Source organism: Chlorocebus sabaeus, chromosome 2 (genome assembly GCF_047675955.1).
Source record: "Chlorocebus sabaeus isolate Y175 chromosome 2, mChlSab1.0.hap1, whole genome shotgun sequence".
Lineage (NCBI taxonomy): Eukaryota > Metazoa > Chordata > Mammalia > Primates > Cercopithecidae > Chlorocebus > Chlorocebus sabaeus.
The window spans coordinates 26,932,331-26,958,991 of NC_132905.1; the positions used below are offsets into that span (position 1 = coordinate 26,932,331).

At 45.2% G+C, this 26,661-nt stretch overlaps 2 protein-coding genes across 4 annotated transcripts in view; one reads left to right on the forward strand and one right to left on the reverse strand.

The window, feature by feature from the left end:
• RPN2 (ribophorin II) overlaps positions 1-14,033 on the reverse strand; it is a 60,438-nt gene extending 46,405 nt beyond the window's left edge. For all 3 annotated transcript variants that reach the window (XM_008018042.3, XM_008018029.3, XM_037982788.2), the window contains exons 1-2: positions 13,932-14,033; positions 8,768-8,961 (exon numbers count right to left, since the gene is read on the reverse strand). In XM_008018042.3, the coding sequence (XP_008016233.2) occupies positions 8,768-8,961; positions 13,932-13,944 (207 nt within the window). In that variant the 5' untranslated portion in view covers positions 13,945-14,033. The remainder of the gene's footprint in view (positions 1-8,767; positions 8,962-13,931) is intronic.
• Positions 13,700-26,661, forward strand: part of MROH8 (maestro heat like repeat family member 8) — an 87,786-nt gene continuing 74,824 nt past the window's right edge. The window contains exons 1-4 of the mRNA XM_073006805.1: positions 13,700-14,078; positions 18,849-18,967; positions 20,940-21,085; positions 24,711-24,833. Coding sequence (XP_072862906.1) covers positions 13,792-14,078; positions 18,849-18,967; positions 20,940-21,085; positions 24,711-24,833 — 675 coding nt within the window. The 5' untranslated portion in view covers positions 13,700-13,791. The remainder of the gene's footprint in view (positions 14,079-18,848; positions 18,968-20,939; positions 21,086-24,710; positions 24,834-26,661) is intronic.

Genomic DNA, 26,661 nt, shown 5'->3' on the forward strand with positions numbered 1-26,661 from the left:
TCTCGAGGGACTGGAAACTTTGACTCCAGCTGCCCTCCAACGTTCTAGACTCATCTTCCCCACTGAAGGCTGAAAACTGCCCCCTAAATGTCCACCCCCAATCTGCTTGCTTCCAACTTTCTGTGCTAATACTCCAATTAATCAAACACCCTCTTGAGCAAAAAAGAACAGCAGTGATTTCTTCCATCGTAGGTTTTCCCCTACAACTCTCTGAACCGAATCAAACATGGAGTCCTACAGAAAAGACAGCAAATCTCTCTCATCTGCCCTCCCCTCCCCTATTTCCTCCATAAACAGCTCCCCGCTACTCTCGCTGCCTCTCAGACTGTGCTTTGTAATCTCTTCAGACTTTGTTACTGCGATGCGCTGCCCAGGCACACACTGGCTGGGGCCCCATACCAGACCCTTTCTAACCGGGCCCACTTTTCCCCAGGTGCTTCTTCCCGCACTTCCCCACCCACCTCTGCTCCAGCTGCAAAAGCACCTCACTGCCCCAAAGCACAACAAGCACTTGGAAGCCTCCAGGCTTTGCACACCCTGTTCTCTCCATCTGGAAGCCCATTACCTCATCAATTCAACTTCTCCTATAACGTATTAACAAAACTCAAGACTTATTTTAAAATACTTCCTGACCAGGCATGATAGCTATAATCCCAGCACTTTGGGAGGCTGAGGTGGGTGGATCACCTGAGGTCAGGAGTTCGAGACCAGCCTGACCAACATAGTGAAACTCCATCTCTACTAAAACTACAAATATTAGCCAGGCGTGGGGGTGCGTGCCTGTAGTCCCAGCTAGTTGGGAGGCTGAGACAGGAGAATCGCTTAAACCCGGGAGGCGGAGGTTGCAGTCAACCGAGATCGAGCCACTGCACGCTAGCCTGGGCGACAAGAGCAACACTTTCAAACAACAACTTCCCTCAACCCTTCTCTCCCCTCCAGTGCCACTTTCTCTCTTCCCACACAGCCATACTGCTCCAGTCTTCATGTCCTCACTTCCACTCACTCCACTTTGGCTTCTGTCCCCAGCACACCAGTGGCAACCTCCAGATTGTCAAAGCAGAGGATATTTTCCAGTGCTCACTCCTCAACGATGGACAGACCGATCACATCCTCACTGGGAAACATGTGCGCCCGTAGCCTTCTGGGATACCACCGCACCCGTCCTGGGTCTCCTACTTCTCTGGCAGCTCCTCCCTCAGTTTCAAGCTCTCCTGCTGTTTCTCAACTCCTAGGCTGGGCTCTCATCCCACCACCCCCTGTCTCCCTAGGCCATTCCATCCGTGCCCATGGCTTCATCCTAAACTTCTATGCAGATAATTCTCAGATCCCTAACTCCAGCCCAGACTCTCTCAATAGTCACTTACATGACTCAAAGGTATTTCAAGCTCACCATGGTAAAGAACAAATTCGTGATCTTTCCCAGACAAATCCCATTCTCTTCCTGTGTTGCTATCTTATGGAATGGCCCAACCACCCATCCATGCAGCAGAAGCAGAAAGGCCAGGTGTTATCTTTTGCACCCCTCCTGCATTCAATCTTGCCCTGTAGCCCCCTGCTATGGTCTGTCTCCCAAAAAGCAAGAGAGAAATCTTTCCAAAATGCAAGTTGAATCACGATACTAGCTATTTAAAATCTACTGCTCATTGGAAACAGATCAGAACTCTTCCTGTGTGGGCCAAGGCACTGTGGCTTGGCCCCAGCCTGCCTCACTCATCTCCCTCCCTCCCACTCTGTTCCACACACCTCCTCCTTTCAATCTCAAATGTAACCTGCTCTCTATCCTCCACTGTTCCCTCTGCCTGAAGTCCCTTCCCTCCTTCGTCTCACAGTTAACTCCTCCTCTCCCTTTAGAATTCAGATCCATCTTATCTTCCTTCACTCCAGTGCCTACCACATGCCAGGTGCTGTTCTAGGAACTGGGGATACACAACAAATAAAATGGACAAAGTCCCTGCCCTTAAGAAGTAGAGTGAGATTAGGGTGATGTAGAGAGGTTTGAGTTTTGGGTTTGGGGTTTGTTTTGTTTTTGTTTGTTTTGAGACAGGGTCTTGCCCTCTCACACAGGCTGGAGTGCAGTGGCGTGATCGTAGCTCACTGTAGCCTCCAACTCCTGGGCTCCAGCAATCCTCCGTCCTCAGCCTTCTGAGTGGTTGGGACTATAGGCACACACCACTATGTCAGATAATTTTTTTTTACTTTTTATAGAGACAGGGTCTCATTTTGTTGTCCAGGCTGTTTTCAGACTCCTGGCTTCAGGCAATCCTCCCACCTCAGCCTTCCAAAGTACTAGTATTACAGGTGTGAGCCAACACACCCAGCCCAGAATGAGATCTAAATTCGGAGATTTCCTCAGGAAAGCCTTTCCTGGCAAATCAAAGTACCCTATTCTATCCCTGTAAAAGTCCCCTATTTATAACAGCACATATTTCACCTGCATAAAACTTACCACTGTTACAAATATTCATGCATGTATTTGATTACATGACTAACGCCTATCTCAGCTATTAGACAATATATTCTTAAGAGTGCAGGGGCCATCTCCCTCTTTATGGTTCAAGAGTAAATCCCCAGTGCCTAGCACTATACCTAGTGCATAGCAGAAACTCACTACATATTTGCTGAATGACCAAATGAAGCCTGCACCAGCCAGCACAGATGGCAACACCCACTGTGCAAGATTTGGCAGACAGTGTGAGTGCCGGCTCCCTCTGCTGGACTCCCATGGTACTTTCCACAAAGAGCCTATCTGCCTCTTTGCACTCAGCACTATATTACCGTACTCTCATTGGATAATGAGCTCTCTTGTCTTCTCTGCATTTAGCACAATGTCTGGCACACAGCAGAGGCTCCATAAATGATCACTACATGAAAGATTGCCTCATTCTCTGCTCTCCCCAGGAATGAACTGAGTGCTTGAGCCACAAACAAATATACTTACTACTATATGCACTCGTCATGTGCCAGGCACTATGCTAAGCATTTTATACTTATTATCTCATTTAGTGCTCACAACACTTTATAAGGGATGCATTTTTTAAAAATAATTTGTTTTTTTTGAGACAGGGTCTTGCTTTGTTGCCCAGGTTGAAGCGCACTGGTGCCATCACAGCTAACTGCAGCCTTAAACTCCTGGGCTCAAGCGATCTCCCTGCCTTCCTGCCTCAGCCACCTAAGTAGCTAGGACTAGAGGTGCATGCCACCATGCCCAGCTAATTTCTTTCATTTTTTGCAGAAATTGGGCGGGAAGAGGGGGGGGGTCTCACTATGTTGCCCAGGCTGGTCTCGAACTCCTGGCCTCAAATGATCCTCCCACCCCAGCCTCCCAAAGTGCTGGAATTACAGGCATGAGCCACTGTGCCCAGCATGTTCTTAATCTTGTAAAAAGCTAAACAATGATATCCATAAAATCACCATTCTGATATGCTTGTTTTATATAAATATAACTCAAATGAAAAATGCTCACTCTTTTTTTTTTTTTGAGACGGAATCTCACTCTATCACCCATGCTGGAGTGCAGTCGTGTGATCTCGGCCCACTTTAAGCTCTGCCTCCCAGGTTCACACCATTTTCCTGCCTTGGCCTCCCAAGTAGCTGGGACTACAGGTGTCCGCCACCACACCTAGCTAATTTTTTTGTATTTTTAATAGAGACGGGGTTTCACTGTATTAGCCAGGATGGTCTTGATCTCCTGACCTCGTGATCCACACGCCTTGGCCTCCCAAAGTGCTGGGATTACATATGTGAGGCACCGTGACTGGCCTTTTTTTTTTTTTTTGAGACAGGGTCTCCCTCTATCACCCAGGCTGGAGTGTAGCAGCACGATCTCGGCTCACTGCAACCTCTGCCTCTGGGTTCAAGTGATTCTCCTGCCTCGGCCTCCCGAGTAGCTGGGATTATAGGCATGCCCACCACGTCTGGCTAACTTTTGTATTTTTAATAGAGACAGGGTTTTGCCATGTTGGCCAGGCTGGTCTCGAACTCCTGACCTCAAGGGATCCACCGACCTCAGCCTCCCAAAGTGCTGAGATTACAGGCCTGTAATCTTTTTAACAACTAATTTCAACTCTCATTCCACACTGCTGTCTCCATAGTTTCTATTCTCAGTAAACCCCATTTCTCCCAGTTTCGCTGCTGAAACCTCTTGTGAGATAATAACCAAAATCTCTCCAAAGATCAATCTGTGAGAACAATCAACAGTGTATCCAGTGGAGCCCAGGGAGTTCTCTCTACTGAGCTGAAGGCAGCAACGGCTGAGCAGGACGTGCACCACTACACGGAAGTGATAGTAATGAAGACTTTCTCTCAATGGATTTATGTAGTTTGCACATCTAATGAGGAAATTCAACAGCTCTGAAACATCCATATAACTCCCTTTCTTCCATTACTTATAATGCATACACCACCTAATCAACACAGCACATTTCATAAGCAATTAGAATGCAGTATGTGATTAACCCATTTATTTTCTGATTAGCAGGCACATTTAGAGAGCTCCCATTTTGATTGAGCTGAAGTTTTACAGTTCAAATATGTGTTAGACACCTGTGTGTCAGAGGTATGCTAAGCAGTGGGGATGACAGTCTGAAAAAACAATGTCAATCAATGTGTACCAACTGCTACTACTATTTATATATAGTCATGCTAATCATAAGGTTAATACTACATATTACCACATGCCATCAACGTGCTAACGACCCCGCACACATTACCTGTAAACTTAGTATTATTGTCTCCATCTTACTGATGACAGAACAAACATTTTGAAAGGTTAAGGAAGCTGCATAGGTGACTCCGGTGTGAAGTTTTGAAGTTAACACCTTGAAGCCAAGCTCTCTGACTTCAGCGTCTGTATTGCAAACATAAAGCCACAGCCAGCCCAATCATGTAATTAACCCAAGTCACACTGCATGGCAGCTGTCCGGATGCCTCTCAATCTACATCTTCAGCCCTAACCAACATTCCGCAAACTTGTGATGATGGCAGAGAATAGTTTTGGGGGTATGTCTTCAACCTAAATCTCCTACAGAACTCCACATCACGACACAGATCAAAAGACATGCTCTGGATGAAGTGGGAGCACCTCATTCATCCATGACCCCCCTACACTGAATCCTGTGGTTCCACTAAAGTTTGAAAACCTTCAGGAGAAACTTTTCATCCTGCATTCAAATCCTGCCAAAGGTCAACATTACTATTCCAATGTTATCTCCTATACCTCACAATATAAAACCTCTAGTCAATTTGCTCTTTCTCCCCAGGGCCTCTAAAGACATCACCGAAAACCAGAACAGTAATACAAAGCATCACTACAAAAGGCACCGCGAATACAGTGTCTGTGCTAGGCACTGTCTGAACTCACCTAAACAAAGTATAAATAGAAGCAAACCTTTTCAGTGTAAGAACGATAATAGCTACCATTTCCTTTGAGGGGCATACTGTAATTTCACTTTCTTCTTACAATGATTCAGTGAGGTAGGCTTCATAACTCCCTTTTCAGAGAGGTGGAGCCAGAATTAAAAGCTTGGGTTAACTGACTCTGATGCATATACTCTTACTTTTGAGAAGAACTAATTTTATCAGGAGGTACATTCACCTTTAGGGTTTATAAGAGTGAAATCATGAGGAAAAGTCTGTTTCTTTAACAGAGTCACACACAGGAAGAAAACATTGGGCAGAAACGGAGAGCTGGTTGTTAGGAAAAAATTTAAGTAAGCTGGATCTCATATAGCTGGGATCAGCAAACTTTTTCTGTAAAGGATAAGTTGGTAAATACTTCAGGCTTTTTTTTTTTTTTTTTTTTGGAGACGGAGTCTGGCTCTGTCACCCAGGCTGGAGTGCGGTAGCCGGATTTCAGCTCACTGCAAGCTCCGCCTCCCGGGTTTACGCCATTCTCCTGCCTTAGCCTCCCGAGTAGCTGGGACTACAGGCGCCCGCCACCTCGCCCGGCTAGTTTTTTATGTTTTATATTTTTAGTAGAGACGGGGTTTCACCGTGTTAGCCAGGATGGTCTTGATCTCCTGACCTCGAGATCCGCCTGTCTCAGCCTCCCAAAGTGCTGGGATTACAGGCTTGAGTCACCGCGCCCAGCCATACTTCAGGCTTTATGGCCAGCCTAGTAACTATTTAACTCTACAGTTAAACTGAAAAACAGTTTAACTAACGTGTAACAGTTAACAGTTGTACCTAACGTGTAAATGAATAGATGTTCACACACACACACACACACACACACAGTTTGGCCCATTGGCAAAAATGGAACATTTTGAGCATCAAAAAGAATAACAATCGAAATGGATTGAAAGATACCAATTGCAGCCAAGAGGGGTGGCTCAGCCTATAATCCCAGCACTTTGGGAGGCCAAGGTGGGTGGATCACCTGAGGTCAAGAGTTCGGGACCAGCCTGGCCAACATGGCAAAACCCTGTCGCTACCAAAAAATACAAAAATCAGCCAGGCGTGGTGGAGAATGCCTGTAGTTCCAGCTACTTGGGAGACTGAGGCCAGAAGATCGCTTGAACCTAGGAGGCGGAGGTTGCAGTGAGCTGAGACTGCAAAACTGCACTCCAGCCTATATGACAGTAAGACTCCATGTCAAACAAACAACAAAAAAAGACATCAATTGGAGGCTGGGCACAGTGGTTCACATCTGTAATCCCAGCACTTTGGGTGGCAGAGGTAGGAGGATGGCTTGACCCGAGGAGTTTGAGACAAGCCTGGGCAACATGGCAACACCCTGTCTCTACAAATATTAAAAAAAAAAAAAAAATTAGCTAGGCATGGTGGCATGTGACTGTACTCCCAGCTACTTGGGGGGCTGAGGTGAAGGATCACCTGAGTCCAGGAGTTTGAGGCTACAGTGCACCATGATCGCACCACTGCACTCCAGCCTGGGCAACATAGCGAGGCCTTGTCTCAGAAAAAAAAAAGAAAGACAGACACCAATTGGGACTATCAGTTCTGCCCTAGACAGAATTAAAGATATTGAACTTCCTCTCCTACCATAAATAACTATCAAACTGTTTGAAATATATGAAATTGAGACACCGAACAACAGACAGCAAAAGCTGGGATCCTTTAAAGAAGGATCCTTTAACCTTTAAAGAAGGTTAAAAAGTATCACAATGGGCCAGGCGCAGTGGCTCACTCCTGTAATCCCAGCACTTTGGGAGGCCAAGGAGGGTGGATCACAAGGTCAGGAGATCGAGACTATCCTGGCCAACACAGTGAAACCTCATCTCTACTAAAATACAAAAAATTAGCTGGCGTGGTAGTGTGTGCCTGTAGTCCCAGCTACCTGGGACGCTGAGGCAGGGGAATTGCTTGAACCTGGGAGGTGGGGGTGCAACTGCAGTGAGCGACTGCGGCGAGATCAAGCAATGAGATCAAGCAGTGCAGTGAGATCGAGCCACTGCACTCCAGCCTGGTGACAGAGCGAGCCTTCGTCTCAAAAACAAAAACAAAAATAAAACAAACAAAAAGTATGACAATGATACCAGAAATAATGGGAATTTAAATGGAAATACAGTTATAGGGTTCTTTTATTATTTGTGACATTACACAATAATAATTCACGGTATACTGTGAGAAATTAAGGATGCATATTAAAATCTCTAAACAAAACTAGACAAACACTAAAAAAAAAAATAGATCTAAACAGCCAATAGAAGAGATAAAACAGAATATTTAAAAATAATCAAGGGGCTGGGCACAGTGGCTCATGCCTATAATCCCAGCACTTTGGGAGGCCCAGGAGGGCAGATCACTTGAGGTCAGGAGTTCAAGACCAGCCTAGCCAACATGGCGAAACCCCATCTCTACCAAAAAATACAAAAAATTAGCCAGGCGTGGTGGTGCACACCAGTAGTCCCAGCAACCAGGGAAGCTGAGGTGGCTGGCTTGAGCCCAGGAGACAGAGGTTGCAGTGAGTCATGACCATGCCACTGCACTCCAGCCTGGCTGAGCCACACTCTGTCTCACAAAAAAAAAGAAAAAAAAAAAAAAACTGATCTGAATCCAGGAAAGGTTTTAATCATGATGCATTTTCCTCACCAGAAGTCCAAAAACATGTATCAAAATTGCCTGATGTAGTGACTACCATTATTTAATACATGTGAGTGCCTTCTACCTTGAATTCCCTTATTATTAGTCACACACATATGGGGGCACTTAGTAAGTACACACGGTATTGACCAGTCTCACTCCCAGAGCTGAAGTAAAAGTTTCTAGATGATCTATGACTTGCTCTTCTTGACATCCCACTAAAAATAACTGATCTGGCATGATCCTTAACATACATTAGGCAAAAAAACAAAAACAAAAACAGATCTGTCAAACTGAAATAAACTTCTTTTTTTGAGACTGAGTCTCACTGTTGCCTGGGCTAGAGTGCAATGGTGCCATCTCAGCTCACTGCAACATCTGCCTCCTGGGTTCACAAGATTCTGCCTCAGCCTCCTGAGTAGCTGGGATTATAGGCATGCACCACCACACCCGGCTAATTTTTTCTATTTTTAGTAGAGACAGGGTTTCACTGCATTAGACAGGCTGGTCTCAAACTCCTGACCTCATGATCCACCTGCCTTGACCTCCCAAAGTGCTGGCATTACAGGCGTGAGCCACCACGCCCAGCCAAATATTTCTTATACTGGATTAACCTTGGTTATCCTCAAATGAGCAAGAGTTAGTTTTGAACTACCCCAAAGGAATATAGTGAGGGGATGAAGGTCCTCCTGAATCACTCTGACCACCAGGACAAAAACCGCCTCACCTTTGCATCTGGCACCTGGGCACCAAGGCTGCTGAGTCCCACGATGGAGTAGAAGGCAGATTCCAAATTTGTGAAAGGGCGATCCAGCGAGGCTTTCAGTCTCTCCACGTCATGCTTGGTGAGGTAGTGAGTGGGCGTCAGAGCCCAGGTGCTGGCTATGATTGTCAGGGCCAACAGGAAGACAGTGCTTGAACCTTGGGGGGAAACGACCATTCAGTACACTCCACACTCTTCCAAGGTGCTATACACAGTCCCAGTGATGACGCGCACCAAGATCTGGGAGCCAAATCACATCGGGAAGGGTGAGGGAACCCAGGGGTTTAACCTGAGGAGAAGCCTTGGGGAGGCAGGGAGCCTGCTCTTCAACTGGTGGAAGGACAGTCCTGCCAGCAGCCTCCAGGCATCTAAAGCACAGGCCTTATCCTACTATTCCCATCTGAAAGATGTTCGTAAGTCCTCTGCCTCTAAGGACAAACCCAATCCTGAATCCTCACACCTTGCCAGCCTCTCAACCAGCTCTCCTCCCTCGCGCTTCCCACCATCTGTTGCTCTCTGGCTTCTTCTCTGTCCTCTAAAAAGCCAGGTTCGTTCCTGCCCAGCATTTTTTCATGCTTTCCCCTACCTCAACTTTGCTTAATTTTTACTTTCAGAATTCAGCTCAAGCACCTCCTCCTTAAGAAGCTCTCCCTAGGATTAGGTCCCCAGTACAATAAAGTAAGGAAGAACCCAGGCTCTGGGGCCAGGCTTAAATCACAGCTCTGCCATTTATTAGCAATATGCCCTTGGCGGTTATTCAACCAGCTGGTGCCTCAGTTTCCTCAAGTGTAAAGTGGGATAATAATAGTATCTACCTCAGAAATGATTACACGAGTTAATATAGAAAGATCTGGCCAGGCCAGCACTTTGGGAGGCCAAGGCAGGTGGATCACCTGAGGTCAGGAATTTGAGGCCAGCCTGGCCAACATGGTGAAACCCAGTCTCTACTAAAAATACAAAAAAATTAGCCGGGTGTGGTGGCAGGTGCCTGTAATCCCAGCTACTCGGGAGGCTGAGGCAGGAGAATCGCTTGAACCCGGGAGACAGGTTGCAGTGAGCTGAGATTGAGCCATTGTACTCCAACCCGGGAGATGAACAAAACTCCATCTCAAAAAAAAAAAAACTTAGAATAATGACTGGCACATAACAAGTGCTATATCAATGTTAGCTACTACTTCTACTACTATTATTATTGTTGTTGTGATATCCACTCATAGGAATCTGTACTTCTATGTGGAATTTTCCACAACTTTAACAGTGTAATGTTTGATTTCTCTGCTAAACTGTAAGTTCCATGAGGATAAAGACTGCTTCTTTTGTTCATCCCAGTATTTCCAAGTCTTGCACACTGCCTGGCACATAGCAGGTACAGAATAAATATTTGCTGAATAAATGGAAAGAAAAATTAATCCCCATCTATCATGCCCCAGGGGACAGGGAGCTGCAGGAGTAGTACATTTCTACTTCATTTATTTAAAAAAGAAAACAAAAAACACTTTTGAATGGGTTGCTTCTTGATAAAGTACATTGTCTAGCACCCAAGTAACAGTAATAACAAATAATCACTAGGCTAACATGAGTGGCCCTAAATCTTTTGCCTTTAGCATTAAATTAAGCTTGAACTAGAATCCTTGAAAAAAGGCACTACTGGCCAGAGGCAGTGGCTCACGTCTGTAATCCCAAAACTTTGGGAGGCTGAGGCGGGTGGATTGCTTGAGCCCAGGAGTTCAAGACTAGACCAGGCAACATGGCGAAATCCTTTCTCTATAAAAAAGAAAATAAAAAAATTAGCCAGGCATGGTGGCGCGTGCCTGTAGTCCCACTACTTGGGAGGCTGAGGTAGGAGGATCACTTGAGCCTGGGAGGTGCAGACTGCAGTGAGCTGGGATTGCACCACTGCACTCCACCCTGGGGGACAAAGAGAGACCCTGTCTCAAAAAAATAAAAGACGGCCAGGTGCTGTAGCTCACGCCTGTAATTCCAGCACTTTGGGAGGCCGAGGTAGGCAGATCACTTGAGGTCAGGAGTTTAAGACCAGCCTTGCCAACATGGTGAAACCCTGTCTCTACTAAAAAGACAAAAATTAGCCAGGCGTGGTGGTGGGTGCCTGTAATCCAAGCTACTTGGGAGACCGAGGCAGGAGAATCACTTAAGCCCAGGTGGTGGAAATTGCAGTGAGCTGAGATCGCGCCACTGCACTACAGCCTGGGCAACACAGTGAGACTCCATCTCAAAAAAAAAAAAATAAATAAATAAAATAAAATAAGAAAAAGAAAAAATCTATCATGTGGCATATTCATCAAATGTATACTGAGCTACTATGTGCCACACACTACTTTAGGTGTTAAAAACACAGCAGGAAACAAACATAACTCCCATCCTCAAAGAGCTTGTATTCTAGTGGCAAAAGACATCACATGAAATAAGAACATTATTGGGCAACCCCCTTTGGGTCCCCTCCCCTTATATGGGAGCTCTGTTTTCACTCTATTTCACTCTATTAAATCCTGCAAATGCAAAAATAAATAAATAAATAAATACATAAATAAAAATAAGAACATTATCTATCACATTAGAAGGTAAAAGTGCTACGGAAAAAAATAAAGTACAGAAGAGATATTTGGGAAAGGCTACATTTTAAATACAGTAGTCTGTAAAGGCCTAAGAAATAAACATATGGAGTATAGACCTGAAGGAGAAGCAAGTCATAAAGATGTCTGGTGGGAAATTATGCTAAGAAAAACCCAATATGGCCGGGTGCGGTGGCTCACACCTCTAACCCCAGCACTTTGGGAGGCCGAGGAAGAAGGATAACCTGAGGTCAGGAGCTCGAGACCAGCCTAGCCAACATGGTGAAACCCCATCTCTACCAAAAATACAAGACATCAGCCAGGCATGGTGACTTGTGCCTGTAATCCCAGCTACTCGGGAGGCTGAGGCATAAGAATCACTTGAACCGGGAAGCAGAGTGGGCAGTGAGCTGAGATCGTGCCACTGCACTCCAGTCTGGGGCTCTGTTTCAAAAAAAAAAAGAAAAGAAAAACCAAATGTAAAGATTCTGAATCAGGAGTATGTACACATACAGTGTTTTTTGAGATCAGCAAGGACAGTATAGCTTGAGCAGAGTAAGCAAAAGGTAAGAAGTAGATGAGGTAACAGAGGTAGCAGAGGACAGATCCAGAGGGCCTTATATACCACCACAGTGGAAGCCACTGGCAAGTTTCTTTTTTTTTTCTTAGACAGAGTCTCACTCTGTTGCCAGTCTGAAGTGCAGTGCAGTGGTGCAATCTCAGCTCACTGCAGCCACAGCCTCCTGGGTTCAAGCGATTCTCCTGCCTCAGCCTCCCAAGTAGCTGGGACGACAGGCACGTGCCACCATGCCCAGCTAATTTTTGTCTATTTAGTAGAGATGGGGTTTCACCATGTTGGCCAGGATGGTCTTGATCTCTTGACCTCGTGATCTGCCCGCCTCGGCCTCCCAAAGTGCTGGGATTACAGATGTGAGCTACCGCACCTGGCTGGAAGCCACTGGAAAGTTCTAAGCAGAGGAGTGATTTGATTTACACTCTAATGGTATTACCGTGTTGAGAATAAACAATACTGTGTGAAGAACAGACCATGCAGGTGCAAGGACAGAGTGGGGGACACCGGTTGGGAGATTACCGCCATAATCCAAGCCAGAAGATGATGGTGGCCCAAACCAGGGCAACAGCAGTGAACATGATGAGAAGTGATGAGAGTTAGTCTGGCTAGAATTCAAAGTCAAAGCCTATCAGAACTGCCAATGGACAGAAAGACCTAAGAGAAAGAGGAGTCAAGACACCAATGCTGAATCCCCAATGCCTTGTGTACAGGCAGGCACACAATATATGAAGATCTAGTGAATGGCTGTGACTAGCATTTTCCCACCTAGACCGTAAATTCCCCTAAAACAGCACCTGTGTCAGAATCCTAATCTTCTCACTCCATGTTAATGAGCAGTAACTTTTCTGACTAAAAGTCGAGCACTTAGCATGTTGGGTATGCCCACGCTATGCTGTGCTTTGCACACACCAAATCATTAAATTCTCACAACATCTAAGTAAGTGGCTATCTTCTGCATTTCACAGACCACGAAAGTGAGGCTCAGAAGTAGTTACCTGCCCTAGGACACATCACTGAGAATCAAACTTCAGGCAATTTGAATCCAAAGTCTGCTTTTAACCACTTTACTATTCTAAACTTCTCAAATAATGAGACGGTGAGCCACTGACTCATTCATGTGTCACCCTGGGCAAGTAAGTTCCCTTCTGTGGGATTCCAACTTCTCATCTGTCAAATGGTAATAACAAGAGTACATGCTTCCAAAGTTACGATGAGGCTACATGAGATTCCACCCTGCACGGCGTCTACTCAGTAACTTCCGATGCAGTTAACTTTACTGAGTTCTTAGGGCCATGCGCTGTTCTAAAGTATGCACGAAGATTATTTCACTTAATACAGCAACTCAACGAGGCAGACAACGTGACTCATTTGACTAACTTATTCTACACATGAGAAACTGAGGTGCAGAGGGGTTAAGTAACCTGCTTTGGGTTACACAATGAATACGTGGCCGACTGCAAGTTTGCACCCACAGTGTCACTTCAGAACTTATGCTCCAGGCTCCCAGAGAGAAGTGAGGGGTTTTCTTTGCCCCTTTCACTGAAGGGGAAACTACAGCCGAAAGGACAATCTGGCCGAAACCTCACACGGAGTAAGGGGCAGCACCGGGACCAGAACCTTAGGCCGCCTGGCCCAGGAGCCCGCGCGAATGAAATGAATGAGTGAGGCCAGGCCTATGGCTAAGGGCAGCCGCAGTCCCCACGGCTGGGCCTCGGGGCGACCCGTAGCTCCGCGCTGCACCCCTCCCCCAGGCACCAACCCCTCCAGGTCGCGTGCACTCCCAACGGCTCGCAGGCCTCCTTCGGACCCTCGACCCGACAGCGCCCCAGCCAGAGCTTGTGCCCATGCCCCTGTCCCGCAGGGGAAGGGGATCCCGCCTGGCCGGCTCTCGAGCGGCGACGAGTAGCCTCCCGCGGGCGACAGCCCTCTCCCCAAAGAGTGCCGGCCGTGGGGCCCTATCGATAAGCCACGCGCAACTCCTCACCCGGCGGCGCCATTCCTCCGAGCAGGTCCCGCCGGAGTCCGAGCCGCAGGCTGACTTCCGCTCGGGAAAGTGGCTCCAAGAGCCCGCCACAGGGAACGCCAGGGACTCGCGGCAGGCTCTGCGGGCCAGGATGAGTTCCGAGCACAGGTCAGTGTCGGCGGCCCTGCTGAACTTCGACGCTTCCAGCAGCCGCGGCCGGGATCTCAGTCCTCCCGCGCACAGGGCCTTACAGTTCCCGAGGACAGACCCGCCTCCCCGCCGCGCCCAGGCCCACTTGGAACCGACCGTCTGGCAACGCTCCTATTCCGGGAGCTACCGGGACGTGGTTGGGCCAGGCCTCGGGGGTGGGCCCGAGACGGGGCCGCTTCTGATTGGCACATCTGCTGTCACTCACTCGTCTTTCTGCTGCCCGGCCCATTTTAAAGGAAAAGGAAAGGTCTCGAAGGGAGGGGATAGCTTAGAAGGGATTTTTTTTTTTTTTTTTTTCCCCCTCTAGTAAATTGTGGCAGTTTCTGGCCGGGCGCAGTGGCTCACGGCTGTAATCCCAGCACTTTGGGAGGCCAAGGCGGGCGGATCACCTGAGGTCAGGAGTTCGAGATCAGCCTAGGCAATACGGTGAAACCCCATCTCTACTAAAAATACAAAATTAGCCGAGCGTGGTGACACTTGCCTGTAATCCCAGCTACTCGAGAGGCTGAGGCAAGAGAACTTCTTGAACCTGGGAGGTGGAGGATGCGGTGAGCCGAGATTGCGCCACTGCACTCCAGCCTTTGCAACAAGAATAAATCTCTGTCTCACCAAAAAAAAAAAAGAGAGAAAATTATGTCAGTTTTTTCCAAAGATTATCCCTTGGGTTGTTAATAACTGACCTACGAGTGACGTTTTCTCTGATTTGCAGAGCAATGCAGTGACTCATAGAGAACATATTAGGCCAGTTTTACAGGCTCATCACGGAAGTGGCTCACCCAGGAACACCACTCTAATAACTAGCGCCAATTACTGAATGTTTACAGTATAACCCGACACTGTGCCGAGGGCTCTACAAACATTATTTCTTTTCTTTCCTTTTTTATTGATACGGGATCTTGCTCTGTCTCCTAGGCTGTAGTGCAGTGGTGTGATCATAGCTCACTGCAGCCTCGACATCCTGGGCTCAAGTGATCCTCCTGCCTCAGCCTCCCAAGTAGCTGGGACTGCTGCCACGCGCCACCACGCCCAGCTAATCTTTTAAAATTATTTTTGGTAGATACCACATCTCGCTTTGTTTCCCCAGCTTGGTCTGGAACTTCTGGGCTCAAACGATCCTCCAGCCTTAGCCTCCCAAAGTGCTGAGATTACAGGCTAATCCCATTTTAAAGAGAAGGAAACAGATTTGAACCTAGGCAGTCTGACTCCAGAATCTGTGCTTTTAACTACAGTTTTATGAACGTATAAAGTATGCACAATATAACGCTTATTAACGTTATTATTGTGCCAAACGTTATCCCACATGGGAGAGTCAGTTCTTTCTGTGTGTCTATTATGATAGCCACTGGCCTTATGTGGATATTTAAATTTGAATTTAAATGGATTAAAATTAAGTAAAATTTAAAATTCAGTCTCTCATTTGTAGTTTCAAGTGCTCAGTAGCCACAGATAGCTAGTGGATATCAGTTTTGACAGCTTAAAAGTATAGGACATCTTCATTATCGCAGAAAGTTCCATTGGGCAGTGCTGATGTAGAATATATAAAGAATTCTCCCAACTCAAGAATAAGACAACCAACCAGTGGTGTGCTGGAGTTGTCTCATACTGTCTTGAGAGAGTCCATTGTTAAATTTTCAGTAATTTTGCAAATTGGTTAAATATAGCCATTTAGAAAATTATATCAACTTAGGATGAAATAAAGTATATTGAAAACAAAACTCATTATTTCCTAATTATTTCACTACATTTTACATTTTCTGTGCTTTTGTGGTTGCTTATATCTGTCGAAACTGTGTGATGGAAATATATGACGGTATGCCATTGCACATCTCTTCCCAAGGTAGTATCGGTAGCTTGATTTTGGCCATGATGGGAGTATTTACACCACAGACTCAGCATATGCAGCCAGGAATGGTAGCTCAGTCTATAATCCCAGAGCTTTTGGGAGGCTGAGGTAGGAGGATCACTTGAGTCCAGGAGTTCGAGACCTGTCTGGGCAACACAGCAAGACCCTGCCTCTACAAAAGAATTTTTTAATTAGCCAGGTGTGGTGGCTCGCATCTGTGGTCCTAGTGACTAGCTGTGGGCCACAGATGGGAGCCACCACACCTGACTAATGAAAAAGAAAAAGACCAACAATAACAAATGTTGGCAAGGATGTGGAACACAGGATCTCTCATATCCTGCTGATGGAAATGTAAAGTGGTACAACCATTTTGGAAACAGATTGACAGCTTCTTTGTTGTTATTTGTTTGTTTTGAAACAAAGTCTCCCTCTGTCACCCAGGCTGGAGTGCAATGGCACAATCTTAGGTCACTGCAACCTCCGCCTCCTGGATTCAAGCGATTCTCCTGTCTCAGCCTCCCGAGTAGCTGGGATTACAGGTGCATGCCACCACTGCCCGGCGAAATTTTTTTGTATTTTTAGTAGAGACGGGGTTTCACCATGTTGGCCAGGCTGGTCTCAAACTCCTGACATCTAGTGATCCACCCACCTTAGCCTCCTAAAGTGCTTGGATTACAGGCGTGAGCCACTGGTTGTTGTTTTTTAAGAGGCAAGGTCTCTATCTGTCGCTCAGGCTGGAATACAGTGATGGAATCATAGCTCACTGCCACCTTCAACTCTTGGGCTCTAGGATCCTCTTGCCTTGGCTTCCTGAGTGACTGGCACTACAGGCACATGCCACCACCCTCAGCTAATTTTTTGTAGGGATCAGATTTTTTAAATTTTTTGTCGAGATTGGATTTTGCTATGTTACCCAGGCTTGTCTCAAACTCGTAGTCTCAGGCAATTCTTTCGCCTTAGCCTCCCAAAGGCACCGGAAATATAGGCATGAAGCATAGCACGTGGCCAGTAAGTATCTTAAGAAGTCAATTATACAATCTACCACACAACACAGACATTCTGCTTCTAGAGGGTTTGTTTTTAATGAACTCATTTTTTATTAAAGAAATATATGCATACAGGACAAAGTTCAAACTTCATTGGTTTGGGGTTTCCTTCCAAAATTGTTTTACTGGCTGGGCAGGGTGGCTTACGCCTATAATCTCCAAACTTTGGGAGGCCAAAGTGGGCAGATCACCTGAGGTCAGGAGTTTGAGACCAGCCTGGCCAACATGATGAAACCCTGTCTCTACTAAAAATATAAAAATTAGCCGGGCGTGGTGGCGGGCACCTGTAATCCCAGCTACTCGGGAGGCTGAGGCATGAGAATCACTTGAACCCAGGAAGCAGAGAGGTTGCAGTGAGCGGAGATTACACCACTGCACTCCAGCCTGGGCGACAAAGTGAGACTCTGTGTCAAAAAAAAATAAAAATTAAAAATAATTTTAAAAAATGAATTCCATAAGTAGTGTTTTTGCTTTTGTTTTTCTTCTAGAGACAGGTTCTCTCTGTCAATTAAGCTGGAGTGCAGTGGTGCCATCATAGCTCACTGCAGTCTTAAAGTCCTGGGCTCAAGGGATCCTCCTGCCTCAGCCTCCTGAGTAGCTAGGACTACAGGCACATGCCACCATACCTAGCTAGTTTTTTACTTTTTTGTAGAGATGAGGTCTCACCATGTTGCCCAGGGTAGTCTCAAAGTCCTGAGCTCAAGCAGTCCTCCCTCTTCATCCTCCCAAAATGCTGAGATTGCAGAGTGAGCCACCATGCCCAGCCTCCATACGGTTTTTTTTTTTTTCACGTATGCCAGCATTTGGGTGTGTGTGTTTCTGTGTGTATAGACATATACTTAATTACTTTTGTGAAAATAGTTTTTTTTTAATAAAAAGTGTCATATCCATTGTTTGACAGCTTGCTTTTTCTTTCATTAATCTATGCTAAACATTCAGTAAATAGAGACCTGCTCAGTCATTCACTCTACCAGTTGAGCACTTCTGTATGTCACTGTCTAGACTCCTAGGATACATTCATGAACAAAGCAGCCAAAGATTCTTGCCCTCATGAAGTTTACATTTTAGCAGGAGGAAATAAATGACAAACAATGAACGTCATAAATAAGTGAAAGATATATTGGAAGGTGTTACGTGCTATGGTAAAAAGAAAAAGAAAGGTTAAGGAGGATAGAGGGAGTTTGGCGAGGTGTTCTACCTCAGTCTGGTTTTTGTGTGTGTGTTTGTTTTTTCAGATGGAGTCTCGCTGTGTCACCCAAGGTGGAGTGCAGTGGCGTAATCTTGGCTCACTATAACTTCCACGTCCCAGTTCAAGCGATTCTCCTGCCTCAGTCTCCCGAGTAGCTGGGATTACAGGCATGCGCCACCACACCCGGCTATTTTTTGTATTTTTAGTAGAGACTCAGTTTCGCCATGTTGGCCAGGCTTGTCTCAAACTCCTGATCTCAGGTGATCTGCCTCCCAAAGTGCTGGGATTATAGGCGTGAGCCACCTCCACCCAATGTTATTTTTAACAGCAGCATAGTATTTCTTACCTGTCCATTCACTCGTAATGAGACTGACAACATGCTAGATACTGGGGATACAACGGTGACCATGTAGACAAGGTTTCTCTTTAATGGAGTTTATAGCAAATGAACAAGGTAATTGCTGGTGATGGTTAAATACTATGAAAAAAGTAAGAAGGTAACTGTGGGACCAGGATGGTGGGAGCTACTTAATCTAGATTGGTGCTGAATAAATGCCTCTCTCAAAAAGTGACATTTAGGCTTTCAAATGAATGATGAGACAGAAGCAGTCCTGGAAAACTAATTTTTCACATCCTCTCTTTCTTCCTAGGATCTGTAGTCAGGAAGAAGTGATCCCTTATGCCTATGATAATGATTCAGAAAGTGTGGATTTGGAGCTGGGCAACTTAGAGACTATTAGAAAAGGCTCCAGTAGCATTGAACTGACAGGTAAAAAAGAGAAAGGACTAGAAAGTGGAGGGGAGGGGAAAAGAGAATCTATTTTCAACTCGGGCCAAGACATATTGATTGAGTACTTGATGGGTGACCAGCCCTTGACTAGACTTTGATGATGAATTTGGTCCCTGACTTTGAGACCTTAAAATACGGTTGGCAAAATAAGATGACATACATGGTTCGTGATGTCCAGGAAACTAAGGTTGGTCCTGAGTTCTGCAGAAGAGTCTGAGTGCTTGAGGGATTCTGAGGAGGGAAAGGGCAGTGTGGGATGCCTTGGAGTGGGAGGACTTCATGCAGAAGGTGGGATCTGGATTGGGCTTCAGAATAACTTTCATTCTACAAAACATTTATTGAGTACCAGGAGCTGGGAATACAACAGTGGACATGACCGACATGGTCACTGCCCTCATAGAACTTACATTATTGTGCAGAGAAGAGACCAAAAAGAGTAAACAGACAGTCACTGAAGTAATTACAACTTGTAGTAAGCAGTATGGAAGAACAGGCTGACACCAAAAATAAGGGCAGTAGGAACCTACTTGAAACTCTGGTTGTCAGAGAACACCTGAATGAGACAGCAAGCGGTATTTAAACCTAAAGGAGGCCTGAAAGAGATCAGAGTAACTCATGTGAGTATAGGGAGTATTACAGATAGAGTATAGGGAGTACTACAGATAGACGGGACAGCATTTGCATGACACAGGAAAGGTCCTGGTGTGTTTGAAGAACTACCTTCATTCATTCACACATTCATTCAGCAAATACTTAATGAAGCCCTCCTGTGCTCTAAGCTTAAATCTAGCAGCTGGAGATACAGCATGGAACAGAACAGACACAGTACACCTATGGATGAACAGGCAAATGGAACTCAATGTAATCAGTGTGATGGGGCTAGGGGAGCCAGAGTGGATATAGAGCGGTTTATTAGTGACTAGGGGATACGTAGCCCAAATGGGCAAAAAGGGATACAAGAAAGGCATCCTGGAGCTGCGACTTGAAGGATGAGCAGGAGTTAGCAAGGCAAAGATAGATAAGGGAAGGTGGGGGAGAAGAAGGAGAAAAACACAGGCAGAAGGAACAGCCCGTGCAAAGATCAGAATGAGAACATGGATTCAATTATTGCAATTAGTGGATGATAGGAGTATGGCAGGAAGTGGGTAGAGTTTGCAGAAGAGGCATTCAAGAAATCAAAAAGAATACAAAAGTCGAGTGGTGGCCGGGCGCGGTGGCTCACGTCTGTAATCCCAGTACTTTGGGAGGCCGAGGCGGGTGGATCACCTGAGGTTAGGAGTTCAAGACTTTGCCTGGCCAACATAGCGAAACCCTGTCTCTACTAAAAATACGAAAATTACCCCAGGGGTGGTGGCATATGCCTGTAATCCTAGCTACTTGGGAGTCTGAGGCACAAGAATCGCTTGAACCCAGGAGGCAGAGGTTGCAGTGAGCCAAGATTGCGCCACTGTACTCCAGCCTGAGCAACAGAGTGAGACTCTGTCTCAAAAAAAAAAAAAAAAAAAAAGAATGGTAAAAATCTTCAGATGAAAGAGGTGTTAAAGGGGAAATACTACTGGGATCAGTTCTTTGCATGTATTACCTCATTTAATTGTTATAATAACCTTGTTTTACAGATGAGGAAACAGGTTTCAGGAGGCGAACTAACTTGATAAAGGTTATACAAGTAGTAAGTGGTAGAGCCAAGATTCAAACTAGTCTCAAACTGAGATTTAAAGTCCATACTCTTAACCATTCTGCTACAGCTCAGTCCCAAAGGCTTTTGTAGCTTAGGAGGCCCTTAGAGAACATTGAATTTATAATTGAGAAAACTGAATCTAGGAGACAGGATCGGACTTGGTTAAGGTCATAGGGCAAGTAGCAAAGGTGAGAGCCAGAAGTACTCCCCACTAAACCTCATCACTTTACATAGTACGGAGGCATCATCCAGTGTCTTTCTTTTCAATGTTAGACTTGGACGTCCCTGACATCCCTGGACTCCATTGTGAGCCCCTGGCAGACAGCCCCAGACACCTGACCCAACAGGACCCGGTCAATGAGGCCATTGTTGACAAGCTGATCCAGTCCATCCAGAGGGGTTTCAGTGGTGAGCTAAAGGTATGCACAAGCAATTTTTATGAGTTATCCAACCTATTCCTCCATTTTAACAAATATTTTAAACATATTATTTCTTGATTATGCAAATAATTTTATAGGTTATAAAACATGTTTATATTTATATTTATAATACATATATTTACATATATTTATAACTTATACATTATGAAATTAATGTAAAAGCAAAACCATAATAAAAATTAAAAGCTGATCTTCTCTAATTCCAGTCTCCTCAAATAACTACTGCTGACATTTTTATTTATTTTTTTTAGACTTTTTTTTTTTCTGAGACAGTGTCTCACTCTGTCGCCCAGGCTGGAGTGCAGTGGCACGATCTCAGCTCACTGCAACCTCTGCCTCCCAGGTTCAAGCGATTCTCCTGCCTCAGCCTCCTGAGTAGCTGGGATTACAGGCACGTGCCACCTTTGCCCAGCTAATTTTTGTAGTTTTAGTAAAGACGGGTTTTACCATGTTGGCCAAGCAGGTCTTGAACTCCTGACCTCAAGCAGTCAACCTGCCTTGGCCCCGCAAAGTGCTGGGATTACAGGCATGAGCCACTGTGCCCAGTCCTCTATGGCTTTTAAGTCCCATTCACCCAATCAACAAGTAATGAATGAACAGCTACCATTTATAAGGCACTGTGCTAGATGCAGGGAAGAAGTTGGAGTAGTAAGATTACAGACTTTTCACAGATAAACAAACTGGGCCACAAACAGCCCAAGACCCTGTCTCAAAAAGTATACTATTCAGCAATAAAAGGAGGGAACTATTGATACAACAGCAGAGATGAATCGCAGAGGCATTGTGTTGAGTGAAAGAAACCAATCAGAAAAGGTTATAGACTGTATGATTCCAGTTGTGTGACATTCTTGAAAAGACGAAACCATAGTGATGGAGAACAGATCAGTGATTCCTAGGAATTAGGGTGGGGAGAGGGTGTGACTAAAAAGGGATAGCAGGAGGGAAATTTAGGGGTTGGTGGAACTGTTCTGTATCCTGATTGTTGTGATGGTTACACATGTGTATGTGTGTGTTATAACACATGGAACCATGTGCTCCCCACCAAAATCAGTCTTACTGTATGATACTTTTTTAAAAATCATGTTATCACTTTGTACCACATAAATATATACAACCGTAGTTTGTCAATTTACAAACACACACACACACACACACACATACACACACACACAAAAAGAAACATACACACAAAGGCTCCGCTGGAAGGAAGATGAGGGAGACTTCAGGAATGCTGGTAATAATCTGTTGCTGGCTACAGGGTGTTTTTTGGTTTGTGAAAATCCACCGACCTGTACATTTTCTTTATGTAGAATACTAATGAAAAATAAAAGTAAAACATTTAAAGCCAGCATGTTGGCCTTCACTTTTGACTTCAACTAATCATTATACTTCATATCAGCATGGTTTTCTTTCGATTTCTTTGTAGTTAATGAAGGGCTTGGATCGCTGCAGTGAATCGAAACAAAAAAAGCCCATTCCCTGCCTTGAGCTGATTCCACAGTCAGTCAGGGAAATAGATTAATAAGAAGGTCATTATGTTGGAGGATCGCAAGTGCCATGATAGCAATTTATTCATGTGGTTTGTAGATACACTTAGAAAGGACACTGGACCAGCCAGTCGCAGTGGCTTACGCCTGTAATCCCAGCACTTTGGTAGGCCAAGGCGGGCGGATCACGAGATCAGGAGTTCAACACCAGCCTGGCTAACATGGTGAAACCCCCATCTCTACTAAAGATACAAAAAATTAGCCGGGCGTGGTGGCGGGCGCCTGTAATCCCAGCTACTCGGCAGGCTGAGACAGGAGAATAGCTTGAACCTGGGAGGCGGAGGTTGCAGTGAGCCGAGATCATGCCATTGCACTCCAGCCTGGGCAACAGGGTGAGACTCTGTCTCAAAAGAAAAAAGAGAAAGGACACTGGACCCTGCTTCAGGAGCAAACGCATTCTCCAAGTCTTAAGATATATAGAGATTTTTTTTTCTTTTTTGAGACAGAGTCTTGCTCTGTTGCCCAAGCTATAGTGCAGTGGCACATTTTGGCTCTCTGCAACCTCCATCTCCCAGGTTCAAGCGCACCTGTAGTCCCAACTACTCGGGAGGCTGAAGTACAAGGATCCCATGAGCCCAGGAGATGTAGACTGCAGTGAGCGGTGATCTTGCCACTGCACTCCAGCCTGGATGACAGAGTGAGACCCTGTCTTAAAAAAAAAAAAAAAAAAAAAAAAAAAAAAAAAAAAAAAAAAAGGTTCTACGATAAATAGGTTTTATATATATAATTAGAAAAAGAGGCCGGGTGCAGTGGCTCACACCTGTAATCCCAGTATTTTGGGAAGCCGAGGCAGGCAGATCATCTGAGGTCAGGAGTTCAAGACCATCCTGGCCAAGATGGTAAAACCCCATTTCTACTGAAAATACAAAAATTAGCTGGGTATGGTAGCACATGCCTATAATCCCAGCTACTTGGGAGGCTGCTGCAGGAGAATCATTTGAACCCAGGCACACCACTGCACTCCAGCCTGGGTGATAGAGCATGACCCCATCTCAAAAAAAAAAAAAAGAAAAAGAGAGGCCAGGCGTGGTGGTTCACACCTGTCATCCCGGCACTTTGGGAGGCCAAGGCAGGCGGGTCACTTGAGCTCAGGAGTTTGAGACCAGCCTGGGCAACATAATACAAATAATTAGCTGGACGTGGTGGTGCATGCCTGTGGTCCCAGCTACTTGGGAGGCTGAGGCAGGAGGATTGCTTGAGCCCAGGAGGTTGAGGCTGCAGTGAGCTGAGATCACACCACTGCACTCCAGCCTGGGCAACAGAGCAAGACCCTGTCTTTAAAAAATAATAATAAAAGAAAAAAGAAAAAGAGAATGTTAGTACTCAGAGATTTTATTCTTCCAATCAGAACTTGGATTTTAATAGGAAATTTTAAAGGCAAAATAATGAATTTTTAATGACATCGAAAGAACTAGAAGTAATAGAATCAGACAGGTCACCTTTAGGAAGCTTTTTTGTTTTCGAGGCGGAGTCTCACTCTGTCACCCAGGCTGGAGTGCACTGGCGCTGTCTCAGCTCACTGCAACCTCCGCTTCCTGGGTTCAAGTGATTCTCGTGCCTCAGCCTCCCGAGTAGCTGGGACTACAGGCACATGCCACCATGCCTGGCTCCTATTTTGTATTTTTAGTAAAGACAGGATTTCACCATGTTGGCCACTCTGGTCTGGAACTCCTGACTTCAAGTGATCTGTCCACCTTGGCCTCCCAAAATGTTGGGATTACAGGCATAAGCCACTGCGCCCAGCCTAGGAAGCTTAATCAGGCAGCACTACCCAGGACAGGCAGGTAGAAAGCAAAGATTAAGAGTGGGGAGAGCCAGGATGGAACAAGGAGCTGAGAGGAGAGCTGAGGTCCCAAAGCAAGGCAGGGCCAGTAGACAAGAAATTTCACTGAAATCTTCCATAATTTACTCATTCCTTGTAATAAAAGACTGATATTGGATTGAAAGAGATGTCAGATACTTAAAGCATTCCAAGAAACTTTTCAAAAGCTCTCCACAGTTATTCAAATAAGATTATAACTTATAATTATATTTTTATCATTTTTCCACAAATTCAGGGTGAACTTGAAAAGCTGACATTCCTAGGATCTCTGTCTTCTCTCAGCCGAGCTTTACCTTATGATGAAACCACAGAATCGTTCATTCACAGCCATATAGCAGACATTGTGCATACCTTAAATGTAAGTATTATGACCTTATCACAAATGACTGGGATCACATAAATTCAGTGACTTGGCCAAAGCATTTGTTTAGTGGCTTCACCTATGTTATCAATTCACTTGAACTCTTCTCGTATCAGTATCTCCACATGGAGGAGCAGTATTCGTGGCTACCCCACACATGTAATCACCCTTGAAAACCAATTAAAAGAAGAGTAGAAAGGACAGGAATAGCATTTGAATTTCTCAGCAAGGCCAATGCTACATTCTCATGAATCAAGCAGTAGTTCCCAGACAGTCCCCATAATCAAATGCCTAGGTTCGGGTGACAGCCCTGCCTCTTTATAACTGTGAGACTGTAGGAAATTACTTCACTTATCAATGCCTCAGTTTCCTCATCTATAAAACAAGAATAGCTATATCTACTTCACAGAGCTATTGTGACCATTAAATTCAAAATAAATATAAGCCATGTACCTTGGTACCTAACACACATGATGCATTTAAGAAACATGACTGTATTATTGTTATTGTATTTTCTGCTGTTTGTACTTACTCCAGCCACACTCTGCCACCAACTCATCCGTTCATTCACTCATTAAGTGCCTGACAATTCCAGGAACTGTCTTGGGAATTTGGGCTACAAAGACAAAGAAGACAAAATGCCTATTTATGCAGCTAAGCAAGGTATAATAAAATGTCACAGGGACTGTGACAAGTTTAAATGGGCATATGGGGGTCACAGAGGAGACAGTGAGTGGTCAGTTCCATGTCAAAGGATCCAGAAGGGCTTTGCAAAGGAGCTGATGCATTCAAGCAAGTACTTCTTGATGCTTTAGTTTTCTCGTCTGTGAAATGTCTCCTTCAGTTTCTCTAAAGCTTTAAAATTCTGATGTTGAAGTTTCTTACATACTCCAGGAATATGAGTAGTTCTTTCTCATATCATAGATTTATAAGGCTGATTAGACTGATAGCTTTTATAATTCAAGGCTAACCAGCTAACCGTTTTAAGTAATGGACAGTTACCAAGGATCTTCTATATCTAAGCACACTGTGGTGCTTTGATAAAGGTTACACATTTCCTGGAAACCTTAATCCTTGCCCTTGAAGGGTTTAGGATCCATCTGTAAGTAGCTACACTTCAAAAAGTAAATAGGTTAAGAACTATTCCAAATAATACATTAAGAAGAACAGGATGAGCCGGGCGCGGTGGCTCAAGCCCAGTGCTTTGGGAGGCTGAGACAGGCGGATCACGAGGTCAGGAGATTGAGACCATCCTGGCTAACACGGTGAAACCCCGTCTCTGCTAAAAAGTACAAAAATAGCCGGGCGAGGTAGTGGGCGCCTGTAGTCCCAGCTACTCAGGAGGCTGAGGCAGGAGAATGGCGTAAACCCGGGAGGCGGAGCTTGCAGTGAGCTGAGATCCGGCCACTGCACTCCAGCCCGGGCGACAGAGCGAGACTCCGTCTCAAAAAAAAAAAAAAAAAAAAAAAAAAAAAAAAAAAAAAAAAAAAAAAAAAGAAAAAAAGAACAGAATGATATAATACAGATTTAACAATAAAACGCGGCAGCTCATGCATGTAATTCCAGCACTTTGGGAGGCCAAGGTGGGCGAATCACTTGAGGTGAGGAGTTTGAGAGCAGCCTGGCCAATGCGGTGAAACCCTGTCTCTACTAAAAATACAAAAAATATCCAGGCATGGTGGCAGGCACCTGTAATCTCAGCTTCTCCTGAGACAGGAGAATCGCTTGAACCTGGGAGGTGGAGGTTGCAGTGAGCTGAGATGACACCACGGCACTCCAGCCTGGGCAACAGAGCGAGACTCTGTCTCAAAAAAGAGAGAAAAAA